The sequence below is a fragment of the Chelonoidis abingdonii genome, chromosome 26 (assembly GCF_003597395.2).
Source record: "Chelonoidis abingdonii isolate Lonesome George chromosome 26, CheloAbing_2.0, whole genome shotgun sequence".
NCBI classification, from domain to species: domain Eukaryota; kingdom Metazoa; phylum Chordata; order Testudines; family Testudinidae; genus Chelonoidis; species Chelonoidis abingdonii.
The window spans coordinates 17643316-17656115 of NC_133794.1; the positions used below are offsets into that span (position 1 = coordinate 17643316).

Here is a 12800-nt window from a genome sequence, read left to right on the forward strand (position 1 = left end):
TGCAGCCTCTGCCCCCTCATGACTGTTAAGTGTACAGCTCCCCAACTGGCTAGGGTGATGGCTTTTTTACCTTATATGTAAATGTATTTCCATTGTTTCTGGCCTTCCCCTGCTCAGTCTACACTGAAGCCCAAGCCAAGGGGTGAAGCACCCTTCCTTTGGCTAGAACAGGCTGGGCTGCTTGCCAAACACAGTTTTCAGAACATATTTTCAGTACCATCTGTATTTCTTCGTACACGGCCCGTACACATATCACACAATGACATTAATGTCAGCATGTTTCCAGTTTGCATATGACTCCTCACATGGCACCTTTCAGATGCTAACAGTGTGTTGGGGCAATGCGTGGGAGTTATGCCATGGTGTGCCCTCAGCCAGTTGGCACTGAGGGGCTACCTGGGTCCCAGCTTGTATTCTCCCTGCCCCATGGATAGGCCAATGACTTGAGTCTCCAGCAATAAAGCTCTTGTTGCAATTTACCAGCCACAGGATTGGCTGGCTTTGAGGCAGGCAGCTGCCCCTAGCATCAGCCCCAGGGCAGGGATCACCTCCCTCTCCTTTATAGAAATGAACTCCTGCTGGCACAGCACCGCTCCCTCCAGGGCATCCCTCCAGGATGTCAATGCCCTCAGTAGGTTCCTGGCATTCATGTTGTCAGTGTCTGGATGTGCTCAGTCAGGGTGAGGCAGCCCAACTCAGGCCCCAGCCCCCATGAGAGCCCACAATGAGCCAAACCCAGAGCCTCAGCCCTTGGGATTCTAGGGAGAGGGAGGCTGATCCAGGCTTTGGTTCTGAGTCACACTGGAAGGATCCTTCTGCAGATTCATCTGAGATGGCAAAAACCTCACAAGAATGGGGCGTTTCACAGACTGCATCTGCTTTCCACGGAAATGGTCGGAAAATAGCCCATGACATCCACGTCCATTGAATCCTAACCCAGCCACTGACCCTGCTCCCCAGTTCCACACCCCTGCTCTTTGCTACACCATACCCAAACCCCATAGGAGCTCAGTGCTTTAGCTTCTTCCAGTGCAACTCAGCAGCTGGGAAAATGGAGGAGTTGACACTCCAGGCTAGCAAGTGCCCCAGGCGAGCCAGTGCCCCAGTCCAACCCAGCACCCTATATACCACTCGGGGACCTTTGGACTAAATACATCTTGTGTCGGGGTGTGGTGCCAAGCAGGGGGAGTCCTGGGTCCAGGTGCTGCTGCCATTCCAGGAGGCAAGTTTGAGTTCCCTGGGAACTCACCAGGGGGCGCTGTGCTGCCGCTATCAGGCGCTCAATGAAAAGCAGTCTCTGGCCAAATACAGTCCCTGCCACCGTGCCCCACTGGGCTGCCACACTCCACATCCCAGTCTCCTGCTCTCTGACATATCAGCAGTTCCGGTGATGCTGTGGACAGAAAGGCTATTCCAGCACCAGCCGTGCCAATGGGATACCAACGGACTGACCATGCCAGTACCAGCCATGCCAGTGGGAATGCCAATGGACTGGCCCTGCCAGCACCATCTGTGCCACTGGAAATGCTGACAGACTGACCGTGCCAGCACCAACCGAGCCACTGGAAATGCTGACAGATTGCCTGTGCCAGCACCAGCCATACCAGTGTCACTGGCAGAGGACAGCAGCAAGTTCTCAGAGGTGGTGCAAATGGGCCAGCTGCCCCAGCAATACCAGGCTGTCTGGGCCAATAGTGCACTGAAGAGCTGATGGTTTGCAAAGTCCCTCTGGTGCCAATTCCCCGGCGGCTGCATCTTGTGCTGAAGGATCTCAACTTCCATTTAAAATAACCTAGTCTGGGTCCTTCTAGCTGCAAAGATCCCTTGCCAGTGTGGTGTGTGACCCATGCTTCACTTTCCTGGCGTCTGCACAGCCCTGTATAGAAGCTTAGAAAGACCTGATCCTGTTAACTCTGAAACCTAACGACGATGTCCATTGTTAACTGCTTCATGGCTGTTCAAGGCCTTCAGAGGAAGAAAGGGGCATTGGGGTTGTGGGCTCTGCCGAGCCTGCCATGGGGCATGGGTGTAGCTTGGCATAGTCCCAGCCTGGTCCATGTGCCTGAGACTGCCGGGCCTGATGGGCTTGGGCTCAGCCAGAACCATGTCCTCACCCCATCCCCAACGCCCCCTCCTACCACCTCTCCTGCTGCCCCATCCCATCGCCCAACCCCAATGCCCCCTCCCACCCTCCCTCCTGCTGCTTCATCCCATCCCCTCTGCCCCTATCCCACCCCCTCGCTGCTGGGAGCGGAGATGCCATCGGGCAGCTCAGCCACAGGCGGAGGTGAGGGCGAGATTAGCATCTGCTGCCTGATCACATGCGCCTCGCCACAGCTCAGCGCTGCCGGAACGGACCAGCCGGAGAGCGAGCGAGCGACTGTAGCAGGGAGCTAAGGTACCTCTTCGGCAGCGCGGGCTGCTGCTGCTGCTGCTGCTGGGTGAGAGCCGCTCGGCACGGGTGGCCGGAGGGGGAAGCAGGGCGCCTGGGACGGTGAGGGATGGGGGAGACCAGGGGTCCCGTGGGGAGGAGGGGACTGGAGGGAGGAGGAGACATGGGGAGATGCGGGGAGCAGGAGACCAGCGGGAGGATGGAACTGGAGGGGGAGAGAGGAGGGAACTGGAGGGAGCAGAGGACTGAGGAGGGTTGGAGGGAGCAGGGGACAGGGGCAGATCGGAGGAGAGAAGGGGAAACGGGATATGAGGAAGCTGGGGGAGAGGAGAAGGGGCCACGGGGGAGGGAAGGGGAAGGAAAAGATTCGGATGGGCAGTCGTCAGGGAAAGCTGTCAGCCCCCTGCCTGCAGTGCTGCCGGGGAAACCCAGCCCCATTTGCCCCCCTGCTCACAAAAACCCACCACCACCTGCACATTTGTTAGCAGCACTTGAGGGGGCGCTGCTTCCTGCCTCCCCCAGGAACTCCAGGCCAGGCACAAGGGGATCTGGTCCTCACAGCCACCCCCCCCCCCACCAGCAGGGGTGGCTCCAGGCCCCAGCACGCCAAGTGCATGCTTGGAGCGGCATGCCGCGGGGGGTGCTCTGCCGGTGGCCGGGAGGGTGGCAGGCTGGGTGCCTTAGGCAGTAGACCTGCGGGAGGTCCACTGGAGCCGCGGGACCAGCAACCAGCAGACTACCCCCCGCGGCATGCCGCCGTGCTTGGGATGGCGAAATGTCTAGAGCCGCCCCTGCCCACCAGCACGGTCAGACACTGGGCCCATGTGGGCAGAACCACGTGGGATCTGGGGGCATGTAAGGTGTCTGGGCTCCAGAACCCTGGTGCGTGGTGGTGGCCGGGTGGCCCAAGTAGGGGTGTTGTGTCCCTTCCCCCATTGGCTGGTATGGCTCACGTGTGGGGCCACAGGTTTTTCGGGGGGCTGGTATCCAGTGAGCAGCCCTTGTGCTCAGGGCAGCCTCTGGGCTGTGGCCAGCCCTGCCCCTCCTTGCACTCCAGTCTGGCCCCCAGGAGCTCTGGCATTAGGGGAAAAGGCCCCCGGGACTGCCCCCTGCCTCCTGCAGCCACAGGAACCTGGGGACCTTTTATTTACATCAGAAACTGACTGAGCACAGGGCCAGGTGCAGAGGGAGGAAATGGCTCAGTGGGGGGTGGGGAGGGGCAGCAGCATCACAACAGCCAGAGGAAGCGGAAGTGCTGCTGTCTGCACCCCATGGCAAGAGCTGCTCAGCCCAGGCCTGAGCATCGTACCTGTCCCAGCCTGGCATCTCTGCCCAGCCTGGGAAGCAGAAGGACTGGTTCTGTGCAGGGCAGGGAGGAGCTGTGCTGCCGCCCACAAAGTGCACCTTGCCTGGGTGCCAGAGGGAGACTCAGAGCACCAGGCCCTTCCCTTAGCCCTGGTGCCACAGGGATACCTGGAGCACCAGGGCCCCTCTCCCAGCCAGTACTCATCCTGGCCAGATGCCACAGGGATACCTGGAGCACCAGGGCCCCTCTCCCAGCCAGCACTCATCCTGGCCAGATGCCACGGGGAGACCCAGAGCAGCAAGCCTCTCACCTAGCCCTAGTGCCACAAGGAGACCCAGAGCATCAGGGAGACCCAGACTCATGCTGGTCAGGTGCCACGGGGAGACATGGAATACCAGACCCCCCTGGTCTGGCTACCCTGCCCCAGCCTTCCTGCATCCCCTGCTGTTCCCACCAGGCCCCTCTCCCATTGTTGAGCAGCCGGGCTGTAGCTGGCCTAGACCCAATGCCAGGCACCCACCATCCAGAGCTACAAACCTCAGGTTTCTCACAGGCTGCAACACTAGGCCAGCGACCTCCACTCCAGCATTCCAAGTCTCAGCTGCTTGGGCTTCAGGTGACCAGATAGCAAGTGTGAAAAATCAGGACACTTCAGTTTTTTCGAGGAGAGTGTTTGTGTATGGTTGTGCATATCAGACAAAGCCCATAATATTGGGATGTCTGGTCACCCTACTTGGGCTACAGGATTGCTCCCTTCACCGCCACTAACAGTAGGGCCTTTATCTTCTCTTTGGGTCCAGCCCTGAGAGAGAGCCTGATTCACATGCACAAAACCAGCCTGCTTGGACCTGCCTCTGGGTGCTGGTGAGACCAGCCAGGCCTGCACCACCAAAGTAGAGGAAGGAAAGAAGCTGTCCCTGGCCACTCACTGCAGGCCACCATGCTCCAGAGCTCATGGCACAGCATGCACAGACCTGGGAGCCAGCGGGGCAGCACACAGCCCAGGGAAACCGCAGCAACCAGGGGAACCGTCGGCTTCCATTTGGGACACCCCAGACCTTTCCTACCAGGCCCTGCACCATGCCCAGCTCAGCCTAGCCAAGCTGCACTGTTGTTGCATGAGGCACATGCATGCCCCCAAGGTTTTGGCAGTGCAGTCCCTCCACTCCCCCAGTCCCTGGTTTGCCCTTGGAACTCATGGGTACCTGGCTCATGTCCCCTGCCTGTGCACCAGAGGTGCCTGCCTGTGCACCAGAGGCTGGTGGGCAGTCAGAAGCACCATGGGCACATCGAAATCTCAGAGGCTCCAATTACTAGCCCCACTCCCCTGCTGACCTATGCCTTCTGCCCCATGCCACCCACCTCTTCTGCTGCCCCATCCCATTCCCTCTGCCTCCATCCCACCCTCTCTCTGCTGCCCCATAGAATCACAGAATATCAGTGTTGGAAGGGACTTCAGAAGGTCATCTAATCCAACCCCCTGCTCAAAGCAGGACCAATCCCCAACTAAATCATCCCAGACAGGGCTTTGTCAAGCCTGACTTTAAAAACCTCTAAGGAAGGAGATTCCACCACCTCCCTAGGTAATCCGTTCCAGTGTTTCACCACTCTCCTAGTGAAATAATGTTTCCTAATATCCAACCTAAACCTCCCCCACTGCAACTTGAGACCATTACTCCTTGTTCTGTCATCTGCTACTACTGAGAAAAGACTAGATCCATCCTCTTTGGAACCCCCTTTCAGGTAGTTGAAAGCAGCTATCAAATCCCTCCTCATTCTTCTCTTCTTCAGACTAAACAATCCCAGTTCCCTCAGCCTGTCCTCATAAGTCGTGTGCTCCAGCCCCCTAATCATTTTTGTTGCCTCTGCTGGACTCTTTCCAATTTTTCCACATCCTTCTTGTAGTGTGGGGCCCAAAACTGGACAGTACTCCAGATGAGGCCTCACCAATGTCGAATAGAGGGGAATGATCACGTCCCTCGATCTGCTGGCAATGCCCCTACTTATACAGCCAAAATGCCATTAGCCTTCTTGGCAAACAAGGGCACACTGTTGACTCATATCCAGCTTCTCATCCACTGTAACCCCCTAGGTCCTTTTCTGCAGAACTGCTGCCTAGCCATTCGGTCCCTAGTCTGTAGCAGTGCATGGGATTCTTCCGTCCTAAGCACAGGACTCTGCACTTGTCCTTGTTGAACCTCATCAGATTTATTTTGGCCCAATCCTCTAATTTGTCTAGGTCCCTCTGTATCCTATCCCTACCCTCCAGTGTATCTAGTACTCCATCCCATCTCCAATGCCCTCTCCCACCCTCTCTGTGCTGCCCAATCCCATCCCCATCCCCTGCTGTCTCCATTCCCATGGGAAGTGGTGGCTCTGGTGCCAAGGTGCCATTTCCAAGCCAGACCATGTGTCACTGTCATGGCACAGTCCCATGCCACCTTTCTCTTGCTCTGCAGATGGAGGAGATGACACCACCACCCGCACCTGAGGCACCGTCCCCGCTGAAGTCCTACAAATGGCGGACAGGCCTCCAGGGTGGGGAGAGGGAGCCCGAGCGGCACCCCATGCCCCCTGCCAGCAGCCGTTGGGCCAAACTGCACAACTGGAGGCGCGCTCATAGCCAGCCTGAGACTGATGCCCCTGAGGTGCGCATGGCCAGGAGCAGCCCAGGCACTGAGCCCCCAGATCCTGTGGGGAGCAAAACAGCAGCCCGGAGGTCTGTGTTCCAGAGGGCATTTTCTGCCCCGGACAAGGTGCCCAAGGAGCCCAAGGGCCAAGAAGGCATTAAGCTGAACCTGCGAAAATACCTGCGTTCCAAGTCCCACCGCAGGAGCCAGGAGAGTGGGCCCAAGGCAGAGCAGGCACCTCAACAGGCAGCCAAAGGTAAGGTGGGTCCAGCGTGGGGCTGAACGCTCTTGCAGTGGGTTGTATTCAGCAGGGGAATGGGCATCCAGGGCAGTGGGCAATTGGAACTAGACTGGCCAAAGCTGGGCCGTATGGGGTGGGTCTGGGTCAGGGATCCCAACTCTGGCACAGCTAGGCCATGCAAGGTTTGTGTGAGTCGGGGAATCTCAGCCGTGGCACAACTGGGCTGTGCGAGGTCTGTGGTCAGTCTGTGGGATCCCAGCTGTGGCACATCTGGTCCATGTGAGGTCTGTGTGGGTCGGGGATCCGAGATATGGCATAGCTGGGCTGTGTGAGGTGTGTGTGAGTTGGGGATCCCAGCCGCCGTGCAGCTGGTCCATGTGTGTTGTGTGTGGGTCAAGGATCCCAGTCATGGAACAGCTGGCCTGTATGTGGTGTGTTGGGGTCGGGGATCCCAGACATGCACAGCTGGACCCTGTGTATTGTGTGTTGGTTGGGGATCCCAGTTGTGGCACAGATGGGCCGTGTACAGTGTGTATTGGTCGAGAATCCCAGTTGTGGCACAGATGGGCTGTGTGTGTTATGGTATAGCTGTGCCGTGTGCAGTGTGTGTCGGTTGGGGATCCCAGTAGTGGCACAGCATGGCCGTGTGCAGTGTGTGGGTGTCAGGAATCCAAATTGTAGCACAGCTGAGCCATGTGCAGTGTGTGTGGGTCAGGAATCCCAGCTGTGGCACAGCTGGTCCATGTACAGTGTATGTGGGTCGGGAATCCCAGTTGTGGCACAGATGGGCTGTGTGTGATGTGTGGTGTGTGTCAGGAATCCCAGCCATGATACAGTTGGGCCATGTGTGGGTTGGGGATCCCAGCTGTGGCACAGCTGGGCTGTGTGTGGTGTGTGTCTGCACTTGTCTTTGTTGAACCTCATCTGGTTTCTTTTGGCCCAATCCTCTAATTTATCTAGGTCCTTCTGTATCGTATCCCTACCCTCCAGTGTATCTACCACTCTGCCCAGTTTAGTGTCATCTGCAAATTTGCTGATGGTGCAGTCCACGCCATCCTCCAGATCATTAATGAAGATATTGAATAAAACCAGTCTCAGGACCGACCCTTTGGGCACGCCGCTTGATACCGGCTGCCAACTAGACATGGAGCCATTGATCACTACCTGTTGAGCCCGATGATCTAGCCAGCTTTCTATCAACCTTATAGTCCATTCATCCAGCCCATACATCTTTAACTTGCTGGCAAGAATACTGTGGGAGACCGTATCAAAAGCTTTGCTAAAGTCAGATATATCACATCCACCGCTTTCCCCATATCCACTGACCCAGTTATCTCATCATAGAAGGCAATCAGGTGGTCAGGCATGACTTGCCCTTGGTGAATCCTTGTTGACTGTTCCTGATCACCTTCCTCTCCTCAAGTGCTTCAGAATTGATTTCTTGAGGACCTGCTCCATGATTTTTCCAGGGACTGAGGTGAGGCTGACTGGCCTGCAGTTCCGCGGATCCTCCGTCTTCCCTTTTCAAAAGATGGGCACTACATGAGCCTTTTTCCAGTCATCCGGGACCTCCCACAGTCACCATGAGTTTTCAAAGATAATGGCCAACGGCTCTGCAATCACATCTGCCAACTCCTTTACCACCCTCAGATACAGCGCATGTGGCCCCATGGACTTGTGCTCGTCCAGTTGGGAGCTGACCTTGTGTGATGTTATGAGTCTGATCTAATATCTCATTGAAGGATGACAGGGCCAGAAAGAGTTAATTAACTAACAGACTGACTTGACCCATGGATGAACTTTAGAGACTTGTTAGGGAAATATGTAAATGAACAGAGCTCTGAAATGCAAGTCTGCATTATTAAAGATAGAAGGGGAGATGTTTGCTCAGATCTTGTGATGTAAGCAAACAAGTCTTGACTATCGCTATAGCTATAGCTTTGATTCAAAGATCAAAAAAGGAATATTAACATTTAGGAAAATACTTGAGTGAAATAGCATTATTGTTGGTGTCTCTTTGAAGGTTGTGGTAACCTGTATCTGAACTGTTTAATGGATAAATTATCCTGTGCTAATTGGGATGTTTGGGAGAAGGAGTTAAGCCTATTGTTTTCTCAGACAGAAAGGCTGCTGGAAATGTATAAGAACCCTGAGACTCGCAGGGCCGTCCTTAGCCATAGGCAGAATAGGCAGCCGCCTAGGGCGCCACTAGGTCTGGGGGCACCACTCTGCCAGACAGACTGGAAGCAGTGGAGCATGTGAGAGCAGGGCTGCTGGGTCCTAGAGAGAGCCGAACGCAGCACAATCTGAGGGAGGGGATTGGCTGCTGGGGTCTCTGGGAAGGGGTGGGGGAAGGAACTCACCTGTGAGTGTGACTCTTTCCCCTGGTGTGAAGTGAGGCAGGCTCCGTGGCTCTGGCAGTATCCTTTGTTGTCCCCCATAACATCCATTCTTCTCCCCCTGCCCCATGGAGCACCCCACCTTTCTCCCTCCTCCCACGGAGCACCCCTCTCTCCCTCTTCCCCTCCCTGGCTGCCTTTTGAAGAATGAAAGTGAAAGTAACTCACTTCCTTGGCAGGCAGCCAGGATTGGAATGGTTGCACAGGTCTGGGCTGGGGATAGCCAGATAGCATGTGCAAAAAATCAGGACAGGGGGTTGGGGTAGGGTGAGCAGATGTCCCACTTTTATAGGGACAGTCCCAATTTTGGGGTCTTTTTCTTATATAGGCTCTGGTGCCTATATAAGACAAAGCCCCAAATATCGGGACTGGCCCTATAAAATCAGGACATCTAGATCTGGTCACCCTAGCTGGGGAGCGCATCTCTCCCCCGGGTGGAGCTGCACAGGGCAGGATGAGCTGCTGTGGCTCCATGGGTGCCCACCCCCCTGAGATCAGATGCTGTGCTAACTTCACCATGGTCTGTTGGGCTGGCGGAGGTGCCTATAGGCGTGTGATCGGACCTAAGGGTTTGCTGCTGGTGTTGCCACTCTGCACCCTAAGAGGTGGATTTTGGGGTCCTGCAGTTTTCCACCTATCTCCGCCTCTACTTCAACTGTTGGACCAGCAGACTAGGGGGTGAGCCAGGCATGAAAGCAGTGCTGTGTTGCCATTTAGATTGTCATTTAACAAATTTGTTTGCCAAAAATGCTTGCTAACAATCCTGAATTCAAATTTCAGTTAAAAAAAAATCAATATCTTAGCCAAAAACAGAAAATTAACTTGACAATTATTTGTGACAAGTTTGGTATGGGGAAGGGAGTGGGCCAGTTTTCATCAGAAAAACAAAAAATATTGACTGACTTTCCTGTAGCCCTGTTACTGCTAAATAGAGCCCTCCAACAACTGTAAGATGCTCATCTCCTTACTAGTGTATAGAGCAGAGGTTCCCAAACTTTAACAGCCCGCGAACCCCTTTCACTAAATTGTGAAGTGTCAAGAACCCTTGCCCCAACTGCCCGCCCCACTCTTCCTGGGGCTCAGGCTGGGGTTCGGGCTGCCGGCTCCCCAGCTGCCGGGGGCAGGGCTCAGTCTGCCAGCCCCAACTGCCCAGCCCCACTCTTCCTGTTACTCGGGCTGCCAGCCCGCACAGAGCACTGGGGTTCAGGCTGCCGGCTCCCGTGCTGACCGCCAGGACTCGGGCTGCCAGCCCAAACTACCCAGCCCCACTCTCTTTGGGGCTCGGGGTGTCTGCCCTGCAACCGGGTCCCACCTGCTGTCTCCAATGCTCGGGGTTCTCTGGCCGCCATTAGTGAAATATTTCTGGGAAATCCCCTGTAATGTTCTGCAAACCCCCAGGGGTTTGCGAACCCCAGTTTGGGAACCACTGGTATAGAGCAGGGGTTGGCAACCTTTGGCACAAGTGCCAAAGGTGGCATGCCAGCTGATTTTTGATGCTCTGGGGTTCCGGCTGCTGCCCCATTGCCAGCCGGGGTTCCGGCCACCGGCCCCACTCAGCACCCGCTGCTGGCCTGCGGACCCCCAAGGAACCCCAACCTGGCAGCGGGCTAAGCAGGGTGGTGGCTGAGACCCTGGCTGAGACACTCAACCGCTGTTGGCCTGGGGTTCCATTCACTCAGCTGGCAGCAGGCTGAGTGGGACTAAATTCAACAAAATAAGAAAACAAGAGCAACTAATGAGAAAGTGCAAGAACCTAGAGAGCCTCCTGAAGCATGGTGATTGTTTTGATATAAATGGACTTGAACTGTACGAAAAATTGAGAACATTGTCATCAGTGTGGCCACATGCAAAATCAGTGATGGACATTGTACAGTTTATTCATACCAGTAAACTTGTTGATGTATATATATCCTAATATGTACATTGGCACTCGTATTCTACTGACAATTCCTGTAGCAGGAACATCAGGAGAACAGAGTTTCTCAAAACTAAAGCTCATTAAAAACTATCTCCGCTCTACAATGATTCAGGAACACTTGACTGGTCTTGCTATTCTTGCAGTCAAACAAGACATCACTTTGTCTTTGTCATACGATGACATTATTACTGATTTTGCAGCCCAAAAAGCCAGACAGATTGCTTTTAATTAAAAACAAATCCTTGTTTCAATACCTCTTCATAGAAATTTCCAATAATATGTTGACAAATTTAAAAAAATTATATTATTTACATCATTCTGTCAAATCAGAATTTTTTCTATAGTGCTACTTCTTTAGTGCTAGTCCATCAGCATTACAGTGGCTTCACTACGTTAAACTGGTTTTAATAACATGCATGTGGCAAGTTTTCCAGTACTGTAAGCTTATGTTTGTGTTGCTCAGATCAAGTCAGGCAGAGGGGCACCAGTTTAATAATCCTACCTAGGGCACCATAAATCCTAAGGACGGCCCTGGAGACATGATCCTGCTTCATCTCAGATCTGTTTTGGGTTTCAAGAAGGGGAAACCCTAAGCCATAAGGATTGAGATCCCCAGTCATTGACTGGAGTCACCCTGAATATGGACATTGGACTATAACCTATGAACTCTTTCTAAAAGGACTTTTGGCAGCTACAAGTTCATCTCTGCTATGTATCTGAACCTCAAGAATTGAATTCAAGTCTGTATGTATATTGATCTTTTAACCAACCCTCTCTCTCTTTTCTTTTTTAATAACTTTTAGCTTAGTTAATAAGAACTGGCTAATAGCGTGTATTTTGGGTATGATCTGATTTATAATTGGACCTGGGTATGTGGCTGATCTTTTGGGGTTGGAAGAACCTTTTCTATGATGAGATAAGATTTTCAATAATCATCATCATATCTGACGTGTGTGTCTGGACGGACGCCTGAGGCTGGGTACTTTAAGGGAACTGCATCGTTTGGACTTCTGAATAATCTGTATGGTAATATAGAAATTGTTTTGTGCTGGCTTGCACCAGCTTTTGGGGTTTGTCTGCCCCATTCTGTTTGCAGTTCACCCTAACTGAGTGACCTCATCTGGCTCCCACGGGCAGCACCATCACATCTTGTTCGTGAAGACAGAGGCAAAAAAAGCATTGAGTACATTGTCTTTTTCCATATCCTCTGTCACTAGGTTGCCTCCCTCATTCAGTAAGGGGCCTACAGTTTCCTTGACCTTCTACTTGTTGCTAACATACCTGAAGAAACCCTTAACATCCCTGGCTAGCTGCAACTCCAAGTGTGGTTTCACTCCTGCATGCCTGAGCAATATTTTTATACTCCTCCCTGGTCATTTGTTCAATCTTCCACTTCTTGTAAGCTTCTTTTTTGTGTTTAAGATCAGCAAGGATTTCACTGTTAAGCCAAGCTGGTCGCCTGCCATATTTACTATTCTTTCTATACATCGGGAAGGTTTGTTCTTGCAACCTCAATAAGGATTCTTTAAAATACAGTAAAAAGCGACGAAGAGCCACAGGACTCTTTGTCGCTTTTTACAGATCCAGACTAACACGGCTCCTTTTCTGAAATTTAAAATACAGGTGATTCCAGTTGTGGCACAGTTGGGCCGTGTGTGATGCATGTGGGTCGGGGATCCTAGTTGTGGCACAGCTGGGCTGTATACGGTGTGTGTGGGTCAGGAATGCCGGTTGTGGCATAGATGTGCCGTGTGTGGTGTGTGTGGGTCAAGGATCCCAATTTTGGCAAATCTTGTCTGTGTGCAGTTTGTGTGGATCAGGGATCCCAGTTGTCACATAGCTGGACCCTGTGAGGTGTGTGTGGGTTGAGGATCCCAGCTGTTGCACAGCTTGGCTATGTACTGTGGGGGGGGG

General features: G+C 53.6%; 1 protein-coding gene across 1 annotated transcript in view; it reads left to right on the forward strand.

The window, feature by feature from the left end:
- Nucleotides 1–2364: 2364 nt before the first annotated feature.
- The window catches only part of RASAL3 (RAS protein activator like 3), a 56369-nt gene continuing 45933 nt past the window's right edge, over nt 2365–12800 (forward strand). The window contains exons 1-2 of the mRNA XM_032775538.2: nt 2365–2441; nt 6158–6584. Coding sequence (XP_032631429.1) covers nt 6158–6584 — 427 coding nt within the window. The 5' untranslated portion in view covers nt 2365–2441. The remainder of the gene's footprint in view (nt 2442–6157; nt 6585–12800) is intronic.